The sequence below is a fragment of the Bubalus bubalis genome, chromosome 23 (genome assembly GCF_019923935.1).
Source record: "Bubalus bubalis isolate 160015118507 breed Murrah chromosome 23, NDDB_SH_1, whole genome shotgun sequence".
NCBI lineage: Eukaryota > Metazoa > Chordata > Mammalia > Artiodactyla > Bovidae > Bubalus > Bubalus bubalis.
In genome coordinates this window covers 21,185,669-21,205,704 of record NC_059179.1, presented here as the reverse complement: position 1 = coordinate 21,205,704, position 20,036 = coordinate 21,185,669, and the positions used below count along the sequence as shown (strand labels likewise).

General features: G+C 41.5%; 1 protein-coding gene across 7 annotated transcripts in view; it reads left to right on the top strand.

Annotated features, from left to right (window-relative positions):
• The window catches only part of CPN1 (carboxypeptidase N subunit 1), a 47,428-nt gene that overhangs the window by 13,873 nt on the left and 13,519 nt on the right, over positions 1-20,036 (top strand). For 2 of the 7 annotated variants that reach the window (XM_044934999.2, XM_044935001.2), the window contains exons 3-7: positions 1,044-1,382; positions 6,226-6,425; positions 12,437-12,592; positions 18,060-18,242; positions 19,690-19,801. In XM_044934999.2, coding sequence (XP_044790934.1) covers positions 1,163-1,382; positions 6,226-6,425; positions 12,437-12,592; positions 18,060-18,242; positions 19,690-19,801 — 871 coding nt within the window. In that variant the 5' untranslated portion in view covers positions 1,044-1,162. Of the gene's footprint in view, positions 1-924; positions 1,383-1,534; positions 1,630-6,225; positions 6,426-12,436; positions 12,593-18,059; positions 18,243-19,689; positions 19,802-20,036 lie in introns of those variants that run through there. The other 5 variants (XM_044935003.2, XM_044935004.2, XM_044935005.2 and 2 more) reach the window with 4 other exon arrangements.

The window sequence follows — 20,036 nt, the reverse complement described above, 5'->3', positions numbered from 1 at the left end:
AGGACTGATCTCCTTTAGGATGGACTGGTTGGATCTCCTTGCAGTCCAAGGGACTCTCAAGAGTCTTCTCCAACACCACAGTTCAAAAGCATCAATTCTTCGGCACTCAGCTTTCTTCACAGTCCAACTCTCACATCCATACATGACCACTGGAAAAACCATAGCCTTGACTAGATGGACCTTTGTTGGCAAAGTAATGTCTCTGCTTTTGAATATGCTATCTAGGTTGGTATAGTAAGTATATATTTAAACCTTTAAGAAATTGGCAAACTGTTTTCCAAAGTGTCTGCATCGTTTATATCCCCATTGGCAATGCATGAGGGTTCTAGTTTCTCCTTGTTGTCAACAACACTTGTTATTATGTCTTTTTGATTATAGCCACTAGATGTGGGTGTAATGTGGTATCTCATTGTGATTTTAAGTTGCATTTCCTTAATGACCAATAATGTTGAACATATTTAATGTGCTCATTAGTCATTCATGTATCTACTTTAGTAAAATGTCTATTCAAATCTTTTGCCCACTTTTAAATTGGGTTAGTTTTATTACTGGGTTATAAGAATTCTTGATTTATTCTGGATATATTGTCAGATACATGATTGGCAACTGTTTTCTCCCAAAACGTGGCTCACTTTTTCATTTTCTCATTGGTATTTGTTGAAAGATTTTTGAGGGGAAATAGGGACAAGACACAGCTGTGCTTCAGAAAGATAGGATGTAGAATGGATAAAGAGGATAAGTGTTCTATTTTAATACCCGTCCCTATATTGTAATATAGGGAAGAAGGACAGGCCAAGCTTCTCAAAATTCTCTGGGAATTGAAGGGTTATAAGCAGCTATTTATTGAAGCCTGTTTACAGTCCAGTTAATCAGTAAACTAGAATCAGTGAAACGACCCAATCTGGGGAACAGCAAAAACCTTTCAAAAGGTTTTCATGGATTAGGAGAGGCAGAGAAATGGGGGGAGGGGAGATGAGTGCCTATTCCAGAGCTACAAAAATCATTTCTGGGTTTGGACAGACAATTCTGAACTTTCTTCCCAGGTGCTGTCACACTGGTGTTTACTAGCGGGAAACAAGAAGAGCTGATTATTGGCCCTTGGATTTTGACTGGTTACTGGGAGAAGCAGGGCCTATTTTAGTCTCTGAAAAAGCCCAGCAAGATGTCAGACCTGGTCTCAATCTTCCTCCACCTCCTTCTCTTCAAGTTGGTTGCCCCAGTGACCTTTCGCCACCACCGCTATGATGACCTCGTGCGGACGCTGTACAAGGTGCACAACGAATGTCCCCACATCACTCGGGTTTATAGCATTGGGCGCAGTGTGAAGGGGAGACACCTCTACGTGCTGGAATTCAGCGACTACCCCGGAATCCACGAACCCTGTAAGGCCTGAGCGTGTGTCTTAAAGTGTGTGGGGGCAGGACCCTTGCCTTCCAAATCCAGTAACTGGGGTGGTTTCTGGGAAGGTCCATGGACCCTCTACCTGTGCAGTATCACCACTTCCCCAGCCTATGCTAAGTATTTCCTTACTTAGCCCTCAAGCTGGCCCAACCTCTGGAGAGCTGCAACCCCAATTCAAGCTCCTGTCTGCTGCTCCTGTTTGGGTTCTGTTTGCTCAAGACCTTAACGGTAAAAGAGTGAGTCTTCTTCCCTGCTCCCTTCCCATCCCTCCTGCACTCCTCTTCCCTCCCTTCTTCCTTGCTTGCTATTTCTGTCCTGCCTTTCCCTATCCAATGCCCCTGGAGAAACAATGGACTCTTCTGGTTCTGTCAGGAAACTCAGAAGAGTTTAGGGATAGCTCTTTGTGGAATGACAGTGTAATCAGAGTCTGGGATCCTGGAGAAAATCTGAGGTCTGGGTTATTCATTTTATTTATTGCATTATTTATTATTTGTTACTATTATAAAAGCAATCCATGTTTGGATTAAAATAGAAATTAGATAAGGAAAAACCATTATCCATAATCTCACCACTCAGAGATGACTGTTGTTAACATATTGTTGTATCTCCTTTGCAGACTTTCTTCTTTGCATTTTTTAAATGAAGATGGAATCCTACTATATCTGCTTTTCTCATTTCCTAGTCTTTGATGAATAGCATACATGTCTGGAAATGTAGATCTGCGTTATCATTTTCAGCTGCATAATATTCCATGGTTGTATGGTTGTACTCAACAGCTCATTTATTGATAGGCATTTAAGTTGTCTCTAATTTCTCAGTGCTTTTGCTGCTTTACCTACCAGCAATTGTGACATGCAGATACACCATTTCCTCTTTCAGACTGTTAACCTCAAGTCTTTTCCTCTCCACTTCCACACTCCTCAGCTTAGCCCATATTACATCACAACCTGCCTAAGTGATTGCACTGGGCTCCCAACTGTTCTCCTAACTCCTAACAGCCACCACTCTCTAAACCCTGCATTTAAGACACAGATGCCAGATGGCCAAATTATTGACATAATCACCTCACTCCCTTGCTTAAAAACCTTCAATGACAACCTTACACACATGGGTGGCACCCAACACCCATTGGGTGGCAGTCTTACAATCCATGACAGCTTCAGAATATTATGTGGTCAGTCAGGGGAGGTGTGTGAGGGTTGGGGAGCCTGGCTCAAGGAAGGCTTCGTGACTAGCTGATGACCAGGGCCTTGCTTTGAAGATGCACTTGCATAGCAAACACCCTTCTTTTACTCAGGTTGCATGTTTATTTCAGAAGCTTGCGGATGCTAATGAGCATTGTAGGCTTAGCCCTTCATTCTGTGCCCCTTTCTTAAGCTCCCCTATTTCTAGCATTCAAGGCCTTTCCTGAAGCTTTTTATACGATTCTATCTCACTGATCCCGCTTTTCTCTGATGCCTTGTTAGCTGTCCATCCATTCATTCCTTTCATCCCTTCCTTAATTAATCCAAAAATATTACTGATAACCTACTGAGTGCAAACATTTTGGTAGACTTGAATATAGCACGGAGAATAAAACGAAGACTCTGCTCCCAGGATCTTAATTCTAGTGGGATAAGACTGGCAATAAATAGGTAACTAAATAAATATAATTATATCAGCTGAAATAAGTGCTGTTGAGAAAAAGAAACCAGGAAGGAGAGATGGGGAATCATGGAGGATTGTGGATTGAGTAGGCAAGGGGTATTTCTTTTTAGGAAAAGCTTTTCCTTTGAGGTGACTTTTGAGCATGGAGGTGCCATACTGATATCGGGGATGAAGGTGCTGCACAGAGGCAGGAGCAGGAATGTGCTTGGCATGTGTGAGGAACAGCAAGGAGGCCCCTGTGGCCCCAGCAGAGAGAAACATGGGAAAGCAAGTCAGTGCAGAGTTGTCGGGGCTCAGGGGGTAGGAGGAGATCACGTGAGGCCTTATAGGCCTGTTCAAAAATTTTGCCTTTTGCTCTGAGTGAAGTGAGAAGCCTTTGGAGAGTTTTAAGCAGAGGAGAGAGATGACCTGACTAAAATTTTTGAACGATCACTCAGAACAAGGGTCGGCAAACTAGAGTCCTGAGGGCCCGCTAGCTGTTTTGGTAAATAAAATTTCACTGAAATACAGTCACACCCATTTGTTTCTGTATTGTCTATGTCTGCTTTCACTGGAAGCATTGAGTAGCTGCAATGAAGACAATATAGCCCTGGAAGCCCAAAGGATTTCCTGTCTGGTCCTTTACAGGGAAATTTTGCCAACCACTGACTCAGGAGAATAGAGTTGCAAGGCTAGGCTGATACATGGAGTTCAAGTAGGATATTTATTGTAACAGTCCAGGTATGCAGGTGTCAGGGCTTGTACCAAAATGATGGCAGGGGCTGCTGGGAGAAATGGTTGCCTTCTGGATATATGGAAAGTAGAGACAAAAAGAACTGTATATTGAGCACCTACTCAGAGCAGGGCAGTATGCTAGGTTCTACAAGGCAGTGGTTCCCAACTTTTGGATTTCACAGAAGTTAAAAATATATATGTATTTTATGGGAGAAGGCAATGGCACCCCACTCCAGTACTGTTGCCCGGAAAATCCCATGGATGGAGGAGCCTGGTAGGCTGCAGTCCATGGGGTCGCTAAGAGTCAGACACGACTGAACAACTTCACTTTCACTTTCCACTTTCATGCATTGGAGAAGGAAATGGCAACCCACTCTAGTGTTCTTGCCTGGAGAATCTCAGGGACGGAGAAACCTGGTAGGCTGCAGTCCATGGGGTCGCACAGAGTCAGACACGACTGAAGCGACGCAGCAATAGCAAAGTATTTTATATATATATATATATACATACACACACACACACATATATATAATATTTTTTAAATAAATAAGATTGGAGGGGACTAAAATAGATTTTCCAAATTTTATTTTAATGAACAAGGATGTTGAAAAATACTACCTGCCATCTGCTATCACCATCCTTTCTTAAAATAAGCGATAACACCAAGAAGGGCCTCCCTTGTGTTTCAGCTGGTAAAGAATCCGCCTGCAATGCAGGAGACCTGTGTTCGATCCCTGGGTTGGAAAGATCCCCTGGAGAAGAGAAAGGCTACCCATTCCAGTATTCTGGCCTAGAGAATTTCATGGACTGTATAGTCCATGGGGTCGCAAAGAGTTGGACATGACTGAGCGACTTTCACTTTCTAACACCAAGAAAAGTAGGAAAGACATGATAAGAGCAAAGAAATACACTAAGATTAAAGAATGCACTTGATAGAAAATCCACTATACAATCCGTAGGGGTTACAGACATTCCTTTGGGAAAGACTGCTGTAGCTTTGCTAAGATAAATAGCAATGGATTGTGTCCTAAAGAAAATTTAAAATGGCATATATTGCAAGGGCCAGGTCCAGTAAAGAAAATAGGACGTGTGCAAAATTAAAGTAGAAGTTCAGAGTAGAAAGTGGTAAGTATAATGAAAGAGAAGTTTAACAGTGAATTCACTCCCAGCAAGGAGAATCGAAGTTGGTTTCATGGAATAAGGAGCATTTGAGCCTAGAAGGACAGTGAGGAAGATGTGGAAATGTGGAGATGAAGAGGCACAGAATCAGAAAAGGCCTGGAGGCAGGAGAGCGTTAGGTGGAAGGGAAATCACTTGGCTAGAGCTTTTCTCCTTCCTTCCTTTTAAAAGTGGGGCAAGAATGATTTTCTTTAAGTGATTCTAGAGGCTCTTTTGGAGAAGGAAATGGCAACCCACTCCAGTGTTCTTGCCTGGTCTCAAAGAGTTGGACACGACTGAGTGACTTTGCTTTCACTTTTCACTTTCATGCATTGGAGAAGGAAATGGCAACCCACTCCAGTGGTCTTGCCTGGAGAATCCCAGAGACGAGGGAGCCTGGTGGGCTGCCGTCTATGGGGTCGCACAGAGTCGGACATAACTGAAGCAACTTAGCAGCAGCAGAGGCTCTTTTAATGACCTCAATTCTTACTTCAGTTGCACAGTTAATATAGCCAAAGAAAAGACTAAGGAATGAGACAAACTCCTTCCTACTCTGTGCCTCAAGACACAGCATTCTCAGATGTGAAGGGGAGATTTTAGTTTCCTGAGTACCAGGAAAATTATATTTTTAACTGGTACAATTAGGAACTGTTATGCTATAACCTAGAGTCTAGGCTAGCAGATCTTGGAAAAGCACCATCCTTATCCTGAAAAAGTTTGTCTCTGAGAAGCATTAAGCTACCTCTGGGCTTTGACCTCCATTGTTAATCAGCCAGGTGACCTCAGACAAGTTACTTAACCTCTTCCATACCCCATACCCTCATCCTGAAGCTAATAATGGTGCCTTTACAGATTTTCTGTGAAGATTAGCAATAACATAAATGCCTAGTGCTGAGTAGAGTTTTAACAAATAGTAGACATTATCGCTGGCATGAATTGTTGTAGCATTTGTAGTTAGTTTATTCAAAGAGGGCTCAGGGGTTATTGGAAAAGACCTAACAGAAACAGTTCAGTTCAGTTCAGTCGCTCAATCGTGTCCGACTCTTTGCGACCCCATGAATCGCAGCACGCCAGGCCTCCCTGTCCATCACCAACTCCCGGAGTTCACTCAGACTCACATCCATCGAGTCAGTGATGCCATCCAGCCATCTCATCCTCTGTCGTCCCCTTCTCCTCCTGCAAACAAGAGGTTTTCTTTTATTCATTACTGAAAAAGAAGGAAAGTGTCTCTTGGCACGGTTAAGAATCAGCAGCACTTACTAGCGTTCCCCGTCTTCTTCCTGCGTGTGTTTCTCTCACTTGCAGTGGAACCGGAAGTCAAGTACGTGGGGAATATGCACGGCAATGAGGTGCTAGGCCGTGAGCTGCTGCTGCAGCTGTCGGAGTTCCTGTGTGAGGAGTTCCGCAACAGGAACCAGCGCATCGTCCGGCTGGTGGAGGACACGCGCATCCACATCATGCCGTCCATGAACCCTGACGGCTACGAGGTGGCCGCTGCTGCCCAGGTACCGACCTCCAGGGGCAGGCCCTGCAGAGAGCAGAGCCATCTTAATTAAGGGTGTAAGGAAAAGCTGGGGGAGCAGGTATCGTCTCTGTCCCACTGTGAATGCCATGGAATGACAGAGAAAAAGCTGGAGAAACAGAATGAAGTTTGAAGACAGGTTCAGCCCTGTAGCACCCTAGGCAATGAATGTGGCTTTTCTCTGAGCCTGGATTCCCTCTCTGCCTTTCCAGCTGAGCTCTCTGTTTCATTGCGAGGATCAGTGAAGCAATATCAGTGACAACACTTTGTCAACTGGAAAATACTAGAGGTACGAAAGGATATTGCAAAACAGCCCTCCTTCCCGGCACTTTAGGCTTCAAACCCTAAGTATTCTTCTTCCTCCCACACTACATTTCAATTTGTATTTGGGGGGAAAGAAGAAAAAGTTCTCCGAAATTGTGGGTGTGACAGGTTAGTTCTTCACATTTTAATAAATAATAAATTTAATTAATAATAATAAATTATAAATATATAATTTATATAATAAATAATAAATTCTTTGCATTTATTTACATTTCTATATGGCTTTTTCCTCTATTAGTATAGTACTGAGCCTTTGAATTCTTTATTTTAGGGTCACATTGGTCAGGGGACAGATCAAAACAAATGTTTATGGGGTTTACTTTATTTCCTAACATAAATTCAAAATATCATTGTGCCTAACTTTAAATCAGTGGTTCTTTTGTAGCTGTGCATCAGAATTGAGGATAAAGATATTAAAAATATGATTCCCAGGTCCTGCCCCCACCCCCAAATCTACTGAATTAGAATATATTCCTTTAAAAGCTATATTTAAACCTGGTTTGTTTGGCGTTTTTTTTTTGGGGGGGGTGGTATAAATTAAAGAGTTTTTTTTTCTTTTAAAAATATGTTTGTTTGGGGGTAGTCTTGAAATGTTTTTAAGACGACTTCACTACTTTACTTTTTTTTACAAATTTTGTTTTATTCTGACAAGAACTATTCAAGGTGAAATCTACCCCCTTAACAAAGTCTTAAGTGTATAATACAGTATTGCTGATTATAGGTAAAATGTTGTATCCCTGATCTTCAGAACTTATCTATCCTGTTCAATGAAAAAATTTTGACCCTTCATTAGTAATTTCCCATTTCCCCCTCCTCCCAGCCCCTGACAACCACCTTCTACTCTCTGACTGCATGAATCTGACTGCTCTGTCCTGTACAAGTAGAACCACTCGGCATCTCTTCTTTAATGACCCATCCTGGTTTAAACCTACTTGAGGACAGGGCCGAGGGGTGAATAGCAGCTGGGAGGGGAATGCAGCCAAATGTTGAACCAAACCCAAATTTCACCCTTGTAAGCTTACAACCTCCTGCTGACATGACTCAACAAATGAAAAAAGCAGAGCAACAACAACAAAGCATAACAAAAAAAACTGTCATCTCCCCTCTGGACATCAGAGAGGTGAACACTAATGTGCCTGAAGACTTAAGTTTCCCAAAAAGCAGGACAATTTGAAAGTGGTATGGGGAAGAACCCAGCCTGGCTGCTTTCCTCCTAGTAGCTCTTTCTTATACAACAGTAGGAAGACAAGGAGAAGCACATCAGACCTGCCCACATCTTTTGTGTGATGGGCTGGGGCTGGGGTGGGGAAGTTGGTAAAGCCCCTGCCAGCCCACTAGATCCTAGAGCTATCTATCTCTGAGGAGCTAGTCACCTCTGCTCACCTACTGTGTACGTGTTCAAAGGGAGCAGATCTTGAACCTGAACCCAGAAGAGAACCCATCATGTTCTCCAACTCCCAGAGCTACCTGCCAACGTATCTGCGTTGCTACACAGGGAAGACCTGCCTGGCCACCTAAATTTAAAGCCACCTGTAGGGAATGTAGAATAATGTGGCTTTACCTCTTAAAGATGTTCAAGTCCTAATCCTTGGAACCTGTGAATGTGTTATATTACATGGCAAAGGGAATAAAAGTTGTTAATCATCTCACCTTAAAGTATCCTGGATTTTTTGGATGGGCCCAGAGTAACCAACAGAAAAGGCAATGGCAATCCACTCCAGTACTCTTGTCTGGAAAATCCCATGGATAGAGGAGCCTGGTGGGCTGCGGTCCATGGGGTCGCTACAGTTGGGCACGACTGAGCGACTTCACTTTCACTTTTCACTTTCATGCATTGGAGAAGGAAATGGCAATCCACTCTGGTGTTCTTGCCTGGAGAATCCCAGGGACGGAGGAGCCTGGTGGGCTTCCGTCTATGGGGTCGCACAGAGTCGGACACGACTGAAGCAACTTAGCAGCTGCAGCAGCAGTGTAACCAATTGTGCAGGTTCTTTAAATGTGGAAGATAGAGGCAGGCGATCACAGTCAAATAGAGATTTGAATATGTTCTAAGGGATTAGAGACTTCAGAAAGAACACAACCCTGCTAATATCTTGATTTTGGTCTTGTGAGACCCGTTTCAGTCTGCTGACCTCCTAAACTATAAGATCATAAGTGTGTGCAAGTTTAAGCCCTAGGGTTGTGGTAATTTTTTATAGTAGTAGTAGAAAGCTAATAAGCGAACCCTGTGAGTGGGAACTTTATGTTAAGGGAAGTCTTGACTGTCAGCCTAACTAATGACACATGTGAGTAGTAAGTCAACTGATAGGTAAGTTAGAATAACTATTAACATAAACAGTTATGAGTTATGTTGATATGAATGAGAAGCAATGGAAATATCTGGAAGCATAATAAAAATCAGTATTTCATAGATCTTATAGAAGTGAAAAATCAAACTCCACATAGAAAAATCATATAAATATTTTCCACTAGAACAGAATTGCTGTAGAAAACTTAAGAGAATGTCAAAAAAATGTTTTCAGTAAGACCTAAGAGTAAAATATGAGCATGATGCCATGAAGAATAGATAAATCTGAGAACAATATAGAGTTCTTAGAGGAATCAAGAGTAGTAGTACATCTGTGAGTTTTCAGCCTCCTAGTGTTCATTCATTTACCCTATTTCCAGGAATGGCCGCCAATTTAGGCTCTCCCCTCTCAGTCCCAAAGGGCTCCAGTGGACACTATTCCCCTTCTCCAATGCCAAACAGAACATCAAATAGAATTTCAGTTTTGCAAGAGCCTGTGAACTTATCTCTGTTCTACCACTTTATATATTTTATTATTTATATTAATATCTATTTCTCCATATATACCATGAATTCCTGGAAAGCTAGTGTAATGTCACATTGTCTCTTTCCCTAGAGTGTTGCAGAGGGCTTTAATATAGATAAACTTAAATAGATGTGGATTGATTAAATGGATGACTGAAAGAATGAATATATGACCAAATAAATGATGAAATGTGAAGTGTGGGCAGAGAGATTAAGGGGTCCAGGAAGCTGACATTGCTCAGAAGAAAGATAATCAAGGATCCTAAGTAAAATAAATAAATAAAGGGGGAGGATAGTTTCCACTTTGGAAAACAGTTTAGCAATTTCTGAAAAAGTTAAATATGAATTTACTTTATGATACAGAAATTCTAGTACTAGGTACAAGAAATGAAAACATATGTCCATGCTCAGACTTGTACATAAATTTTCATGGAAGCATTATCCACAATAGCCAAAAAGTGGAAACAAACCAAATGCCCATGTACTGGGTTTAATAGTATCCCCCCAACACCAATTCATGTCTACCTGGCACCTATGAGCATGACCTTATTTGGAGATAGGGTCTTTGCATATGTCATCAAGCTAAAGTGAAATCATACTGGATTAGGGGACCTAAGTCAAATATAACTGGTGTCCTTATAAGAAGAAAGCAATTTGCATTCAGAGACACAGATATACGGGAGAGAAGGCCATATGAAGATGGAAGTGGAAATTGAACTGAAGTATCTACAAACCAAGGAATGCCAAGGACTGCCAGCAACCACCAGAAGCTAGAAAAGACAAAGAAGTATCTTCCTCTACAGACTTTAGAGAGCATAACCCTACTAACATCTTGATTTCAGACATCTAACCTCTAGAACTGTGGAAGAATACATTTCTCATTTTATAACCCATCTAGATTGTGGTCATTTGTTACAGCAGACCCAGGAAACAACTATAGTCTATTAACTGGTGAATGGGTAAACAAAATGTGATAAATCCATATAATGGAATTATTCAGAAATAAAAGGGAATGAAGTACTGATACATGCTACGAAATGGAAGAACCTCAAAAACATTTTTCCTAGTGAAAGAAGCCAATCATATAATATATGATCCCACTTATTGAAATGTCTGGCAAAGGCAAATCCATAGATATTGAAAGTGATTACCAACAACTGGAGTAAAACCAAATAGTCATTCTAAATGGGCATGAGGTTTCTTTTCAGGGTGATAGAAATATTCCAAAATTGTGGTAATGATTGCACAATTTTGTAAGCATACTAAAATTCATCAAGTTATACACTTAAATTGGGTGAATGTTGTGGCATATAAACTATATCTCATGAAACCTTTTAAAAATAAGAGGTGCTTCCCTGGTGACTCATTGGTAAAGAATCTGCCTGCCAGTGCAGAAGACACAGGTCTGGGAAGAAATGGGTTTGATCCCTGGTCCGGGCAGATCCCACATGCTGCAGAGCAACTGAGCCTGTGTGCCACAACTGTTAAGCCTGTGCTCTAGAGCCTGGGAGCTGCAACTACTGAGCCTAAGTGCTGCCACTACTGAAACCTGTGTGGCCTAGAGCCCGTGCTCCACAGCAAGAGAAGCCACCGCAATGAGAAGCCAGCACACTGCAACGAAGGGTAGCCCCTGGCCTCTGCAACTAGAGAAAAGCCCTCACAGCAACGAAGACCTAGCACAGCCAAAAAATAAATGCAGAAATAAAAAATAGGAGTTCCTACCCTCCTTCACGATTGATGAGAATGTAAATTGGTGCAGCCACTATGGAAAACAGTATGCTGCTGCTGCTAAGTCGCTTCAGTCGTGTCCGACTCTGTGCGACCCCATAGACTGCAGCCCACCAGGCTCCCCCGTCCCTGGGATTCTCCAGGCAAGAGTACTGGAGTGGGGTGCCATTGCCTTCTCCAGGAAAATAGTATAGAAGTTCCTTAAAAACCTAAAAACAGAGCTACTTTATGATCCAATAATCCCACTCCTGGGCATATATCTGGAAAAGATGAAAGCTCTAATTTGAAAAGATACATGCACCCCAGTTTTCATAGCAGCAATATTTACAATAGCCAAGACATAGAAACAGCCAAAGTGCCCATCAACAGATGATTAGTTTAAGAAGATGTGGTATAAATATCCAATGGAATACTACTTCAGCCATAAAAAGAATGAAGTACTGTCATTTGCAACAACATGGATTGGCCTAGAAATTACCATATTAAGTGGAGTAAGTCAGAGAAAGACAAATATTACAAGTGATAAGTTATATCACTTATTATATTATTATATATGTGGAATCTAAAAAATAATACAAGTGAATCTATATACAAAATAGAAACAGACTCAGAGAAAACAAACATAGTTACCAAAGGGGAAAGGGAGGGTGGAGGGATAAATTAGGAGCATGGGATTAATAGATACAAACATAATGCATAAAATAGATAAGCAATGAGGATTTACTGAATAGAACAGGCAGTTATGGTCAGTATCTTATAATAAGCTATAATGGAAAATAATCTGAAAATATACATATGCAACTGAAAAAATTATATTTTCTTTACACGTATACCTTTATCATTCTGATTAAATAGACAAACATTTAAAAAAATATATGGGTTCCCATTATCCTGAAACACCCTTCTTTTGTTCGAGCTTCTCCTGGGATCTCTACCTCGAGCACATGGTCAACAAGGAAACTTGAATCGTGCCACTGGGACTTTAGATAAGTTAAAGAATAAAATGTTACATTATTTCATAGATTGAGCTAATGAGTAAAAAGAAAAAAAAAACTGTACAGTGTTCTTCCAATAGAGCATTCAGTGTGAGACCTAAACCTTCATCTTTCATTTCTTCCTTTTCCTACTAGGAACGGGACATCTCTGGGTATCTGGTTGGCAGGAACAATGCAAATGGGGTGGACCTGAACCGCAACTTCCCCGATCTCAATACCTACATCTACTACAATGAGAAGAACGGAGGCCCCAACCACCACTTGCCCCTTCCAGACAACTGGAAAAGTCAGGTATGAGATGAAATTTGCATGCAGAAGCAGATAAATCAGCATCTGGGATTTCTTCTCTCTATTTTCACATCAACTAAACAAACAAGAATGAAGCAACAACCCAGTTCTGTGCTAATCTATCCAGAGCAGTGCTGACCATATCGTATGCCTCTTTGTATTTCTTGCCTCCCTGAGCATAGAGCCCTTCACTGAGCACAAGATGTTTGATGTTAGTGGTGAAGGAGGTAGAACTGGTATCGTACTGTTGCACTGCACTTTACAATCTTAAAGAACTCTTTCTCAGCCAGCATATCATCAAAAACTATGGTAAATGCATCAGGCAGTGTTATCTATCCCCATTTTATAGATATCACTTACAGAAAAAAATAAACTCACACAGATAAGCAACTGATAGATTCAAGACTAAAACCTAGGTCTCCTGACTCCTCATCCAACATTCTTTGTACGGCACTATCCTGTTGACAGAGGACTGTAGGATTCTAGAGAGGAATCTCTCTTGCGTGTGATGAACTGTTGCTTATCAATAATTAGCAATAGAAAGAGGTTCAGGGAGTCTCACCCTTAGAAAAGAAGCTTTTCTTCTTCTCTTTCTGTATGCCATTGACTACTTTACCATACTCTCATTTCCTTTTTTCAACCAAAGATCACATTTGATACTCCCAGGTCTCTCACCTCTTCGTATTAGAAATGGTTCCATCCTAATGGTTGGCCTGCTCCTGAGAATGACTGTTGTCATCCTCGGAGTATCATCACCACCCTGTTTCTGACACTGTATGGCTTAGTTTAAACATTCTCTTTGTGAATATCTGAGCTTAGAGACTGGGGAGAGAAAAATAAAACAGATATAAGGCTTTATATTGGGAATTGCTAGATGAATATTACCAATTTTTTCCCATTGGAATTGAAGCAGAAGTCATGCTGACATGCTTAGACTTTGGATAGCAGCTATGCTCTTGGCTCAAGTAAATAATAAATCAAAAATAACTTTGTACTTGTCATACTCAGTCAGAAGGATGCTTGGATTTATTAAAATTGTCTACATGAATTAAGGTAACTGAGCCAGTAATAATTAAACTCCACTGGCTCCTCTGACTGCAGCTTAGAAGGAAAAAAATGAGAAGTCTCTCACTCTTGATGGGACAGCCTAAAGGGCCAGGAACATGAGAGGCTAGCCTCCTTCTGATGCATGGAGGCTTAGGACATGGAGAAAGGACTGCTTTAAAGCACCTAAGGCCTGGTCACAGAGTTGGACTGGTTCCTCTGGGATTATATTCACTCTGAGTGGGGCTCAACATTATTCATTTGGTCTCCTTGGGAATAAAAAAGATCAGAACCTTCACAAGGGACCCTTGATCCAGGAGGAGTCATTAACACCACATAACTTCTAAGCACATCCATCTGGAGGGGAGGAAAAACTGTGAAGACTATAAATTATTTACTTACACTACCAGTCCAGTAGATTCAAGGCTTTCTTTAGAATACTGTCACTCACTAGCAATATAATTTTTAGTAGAAAGCATGGACTGTCATTAATTAGACAAGACTGGCCCATATTACTGGAGTAGGCAATGGCACCCCACTCCAGTACTCTTGCCTGGAAAATCCCATGGACGGAGGAGCCTGGTAGGCTGCAGTCCATGGGGTCGCTAAGAGTCGGACACAACTGAGGGACTTCACTTTCACTTTTCACTTTCATGCATTGGAGAAGGAAATGGCAACCCACTCCAGTGTTCTTGCCTGGAGAATCCCAGGGACAGGGGAGCCTAGTGGGCTGCCATCTATAGGGTCACACAGAGTCGGACACGACTGCAGTGACTTAGCAGTAGCAGCAGGCCAATATTACAGTATATCTAATTCATGAAATTTGGATATGACCACAATCAGCGAACTAAAGTGGATTGGAATGGGTGACTTTAACTCAGATGACCATTATATCTACTACTGTGGGCAAGAATCCCTTAGAAGAAATGGAGTAGCCATCGTAGTCAACAAGAGAGTCCGAAATGCAGTACTTGGATGCAATCTCAAAAATGACAGAATGATCTCTGTTCATTTCCAAGGCAAACCATTCAATATCACAGTAATCCAAGTCTATGCCCCGACCAGTAATGCTGAAGAAGCTGAAGTTGAACAGTCCTATGAAGACCTACAAGACCTTCTAGAACTAACACCCCAAAAAGATGTCCTTTTCATTATAGGGGACTGGAATGCAAACGTGGGAAGTCAAGAAATACCTTGAGTAACAGGCAAATTTGCCCTTGGAGTACAGAATGAAGCAGGGCAAAGGCTATTAGAGTTTTGCCAAGAGAATGCACTGGGTCATAGCAAACACCCTCTTCCAACAACACAAGAAAAGACTCTACACATGGACATCACCAGATGGTCAACACCAAAATCAGATTGATTATATTCTTTGCAGCCAAAGATGGAGAAGCTCTATACAGTCAGCAAAAACAAGACTGGGAGCTGACTGTGGCTCAGATCATGAACTCCTTATTACCAAATTCAGACTGAAATTGAAGAAAGTAGGGAAACCCACTACACCATTCAGGTATGACCTAAATCAAATCCCTAATGATTATGCAGTGGAAGTGAGAAATAGATTTAAGGGACTAGATCTGATAGTCAGAGTGCCCGATGACTACAAATGAAGGTTCATGACACTGTACAGGAGACAGGGATCAAGACCATCCCCAAGAAAAAGAAATGCAAAAAAGCAAAATGGCTGTCTGAGGAGCCCTTAAAAATAGCTGTGAAAAGAAGAGACGCTAAAGGCAAAAGAGAAAAGGAAAGATATACCCATTTGAATGCAGAGTTTCAAAGAGTAGCAAGGAGAGATAAGAAAGCCTTCCTCAGTGATCAATGCAAAGAAATAGAGGAAAACAATAGAACGGGAAAGACTAGGGATCTCTTCAAGAAAACTAGAGATACCAAGTGAACATTTCGTGCAAAGATGGGCTCGATAAAGGACAGAAATGGTGTGGACCTAACAGAAGCAGAAGATACTAAGAAGAGGTGGCAAGAATACACAGAAGAACTGTACAAAAAAGATCTTCATGACCCAGATAATCACGATGATGTGATCACTCACCTAGAGCCAGACATCCTGGAATGTGAAGTCAAGTGGGCCTTAAGAAGCATCACTACGAACAAAGCTAGTGGAGATGATGGAATTCCAGTTGAGCTATTTCAAATCCTGAAGGATCATGCTGTGAAAGTGCTGCACTCAATATGCCAGCAAATTTGGAAAACTCAGCAGTGGCCACAGGACTGGAAAAGGTCAGTTTTCATTCCAATCCCAAAGAAAGGCAATGACAAAGAATGCTCAAACTACCACACAATTGCACTCATCTCACATGCTAGTAAAGTAATGCTCAAAATTCTCCAAGCCAGACTTCAACAACACATGAACCATGAACTTCCAGATGTTCAAGCTGGTTTTACAAAAGGCATAGGAACCAGAGATCAAATTGCCAACATCCGCTGGATCATGGAAAAAGCAAGAGAGTTCCAGAAAAACATCTATTTCTGCTTTATTGACTATGCCAAAGCCTTTGACTGTGTGGATCACAATAAACTGTGGAAAATTCTGAAAGAGATGGGAATACCGGACCAGCTGACCTGCCTCTTGAGAAATCTGTATGGAGGTCAGGAAGCAACAGTTAGACCTGGACTTGGAACAACAGACTGGTTCCAAATAGGAAAAGGAGTACGTCAAGGCTGTATAATGTCATCCTGCTTATTTAACTTATATGCAGAGTACATCATGAGAAACGCTGGGCTGGAAGAAGCACAAGCTGGAATCAAGATTGCTGGAAGAAATATCAATAACCTCAGATATGCAGATGACACCACCCTTATGGCAGAACATGAAGAAGAACTAAAGAGCCTCTTGGTGAAAGTGAAAGAGGAGAGTGAAAAAGTTGGCTTAAAGCTCAGCATTCAGAAAACAAAGATCATCACTTCATGGCTAATAGATGGGGAAACAATGGAAACAGTGGCAGACTTTATTTTTTTTGGCTCCAAAATCACTGCAGATGGTGAGTACAGCCATGAAATTAAAAGATGCTTACTCCTTGGAAGAAAAGTTATGATGAACCTAGACAGCATATTCAAAAGCAGAGACATTACTTTGTCAACAAAGGTCCATCTAGCCAAAGCTATGGTTTTTCCAGTAGTCATGTATGGATGTAAGAGTTGTACTCTAAAGAAAGCTGAGCACCAAAGAATTGATACTTTCAAACTGTGGTGCTGGAGAAGACTCTTGAGAGTCCCTTGAACTGCAAGGAGATCCAACCAGTCCATCCTAAAGGAGATCAGTCCTGAGTGTTCATTAGAAGGTCTGATGTTGAAGCTGAAACTCCAATACTTTGGCCACCTAATGTGAAGAGCTGACTCATTTGATAAGACCCTGATGCTGGGAAAGATTGAGGGTGGGAGGAGAAGGGGACCACAGAGGATGAGATGGCTGGATGGCATCACCAACTCAATGGGCATGAGTTTGAGTAAACTCTGGGAGTTGGTGATGAACAGGGTGGCCTGGCATGCTGCAGTCCATGGGATCGCAAAGAGTCGGACATGACTGAGCAAATGAACTGCACTGAACTGACAGGAGAACATTCTACATTACAGAAGATGTGTTGGGAGTAGGAAGAGGTTGAAAATCATTGTTGTAAACCTGTAATTTTCAGATATATTTATTAAACTCCAAATTTATGCAGCTCCAGAAGCTACTGGAAAAGTGGGTAAGTTGAAGAACCCTTTCTTTGTTACACAAGAGAGGCCAAACTGGAATTTTGAGCTCAGAAACCCTGTGTTACTCCTCTTCAAATTGCTCTTTTTCTCCCTTTCTCCCCCTTTTTTATTTAAGAGACTTTATTTTTTTTTTAAGGAATTTTAGGTTCACAGCAAAATTGAATGGAAAATATAGAATGTTACCACATATTCCCTGCTTCCCATTATCAACATCTCCCACCAGAGTGGTACATTTATTGCAATGATGAACCTACATTGACTTGTCATCATTACCCAAAGTCCATAGCTTCCATTAGGGTTCACTCTTCATGTTGTATCCTCTATGGGTTTTCACAAACGTACCATGACATTTAGCTACCATTTTGCATCATGCACAATAGTTTCACTGCCTTACATGACCTCTTTTTAGCTATTTTGAATAGTGGGATTCCACATGAGATTTCATTTTGAAAGTGTTCCATTCATCTAATTTGTTACACTGTCAAGCAAAAGATCAAAATTTCCCCGTCTGCACTTCTTATATCTGGTAGAACTCTCTTTGCTTTATTCAGGCATGCCATCCTCTCAGGCCACTTCCTGTAAGACATTCCATCCTGTCAGGCCACTTCCTGTCAGACATGCCGTCCTTTCAGGCCACTTCCTGACAAAACTCATGTGAACAGCCATCTGGCTTTAGTTGTAGCTTCACCACCAAGCTCTCATCTCTCCTCAGGTGGAACCCGAGACCCAGGCTGTGATACAGTGGATCCGATCCTTCAACTTTGTCCTTTCAGCCAATCTCCACGGAGGGGCAGTGGTGGCCAATTATCCATACGACAAGTCCCTTGAGCACCGGGTCCGAGGTTTCCGCCGCACTGCCAATACCCCCACGCCTGATGACAAGCTTTTCCAGAAGGTATGCAGAATGGCCATCTGTCCAGGCAGAGGAAAGTGGGGCTCAGGAGAGTGACAGAGGTCAAATCAGTTAACACAGGACCCTATTAGGAATGAGTCAACAGAAAATGATTGAAAATACCTCCTGCTCATTAGGAGCTTACAATCTAGTATATTACATTTTGTTTTGAGTGATAAACCATACATTTATGAAAAAGTAAATAAATACGAGAGCTTTATAGTACAGTTACCACAATGTTAAAAAATACTTGTTAGTGATAAGGAAGAAATATACTGAAAGCCTGATAGTGCTGGTGGTAAGCTGGAGCATTAAATATGAATTTCAGGAGCTCTAGTTTACAGTTTTATAGTAATATGGCTGTATAAATGTAAAATATACCATGCATAGGAAAAAGGCTTATATAATAGCTCAAAAACAGCAATAGAATAAAATGAACAGATTAGCTATTTTATAGTTAATATTCTTAATAATATATAATTAATAAAATAATTGGAATTCCCTGGTGGCTCAGATGGTAAAGCATCTGCCTGCAATGCGGGAGACCCGGGTTCAATCCCTGGGTTGGGAAGATCCCCTGGAGAAGGAAATGGCAACCCACTCCAGTACTCATGCCTGGAAAATTCCATGGATGGAGAAGCCTGGTGGGTTACAGTCCACGGGGTTGCAAAGAGTCGGATCAACTGAGCGACTTCACTTTCACTTTCTTTCAATAAAATAATAACATTATTTAGTATTTCAGTTTCTTTTTTTTTTTTTCTTGGCTGAGTCTCATGACTTGTGGGATCTGAGTTCCCTGGCTGAGGATTGAACCAGGTCCCCACATTGAAAGCACCAAGTCCTAACCACTGGACTCCAGGGAATTCTCCTATAATGATAACATGAATTCAACAGTTAATGAATTACATAGAGAATAACACCAGTTGTTGCTTTGCAAAGCAAATATATTATTATATTTTCTTCTCTAGTAATCTCTTTTTGTCCATTGTTATAAAATAGTAATGAAAGAAAATGATAGAGATTTTGAACATATCCCTGTCCCTTTAACACACATCTCTCACTCCCAATACATAATTCCTTTTGTGATGAAGACCTGTCTTACTTGCTTCTTGACTCTCTCTTGCAAAACTCAGGTGGAAACTGAGGCACACTTGGAAGAGAGCTCATACATGATTGAATGCCACCCCTCATTTTGCACTTGAAGAAATTTAGGCCCAATATAGTGGGAACAGTGGGAGATAGATCTCCTAACTCTAGTCCATTCCACACACACACACACACACACACACACATACCATCTCTCCATTTCTCCTGGTATTTTCTTTCACAAAAGGAAATAATCAATTGTTTCTACCTAGTGGGGTTCTTAACCTCACCCTGCTTCTGAGTATGAGCATTGCCATGTGAGTTGGGGACATTCAAGATCATTTTTCACCCACTTTACCTGTAGCTGGCGAAGATTTACTCCTATGCACATGGATGGATGCACCAAGGTTGGAACTGTGGGGATTACTTCCCAGACGGCATCACCAATGGGGCTTCCTGGTATTCCCTCAGCAAGGGTAAGAAGAATGCTGGGCACAAGAGTGCTGTAAGCTGAAGTAGACTGGGACTCATTTCTCCTTTTAAATTGTCAATTGATTTTTGCATCCTGTCAGAGATATGACAGGAATGCTATTTTGCATTCAAGTAGAGATTGGAGAAGGACATGGCAACCCACTCCAGTACTCTTGCCTGGAAAATCCCATGGACTGAGGAGCCTGGTAGGCTGCAGTCCATGGAGTTGCTAAGAGTAGG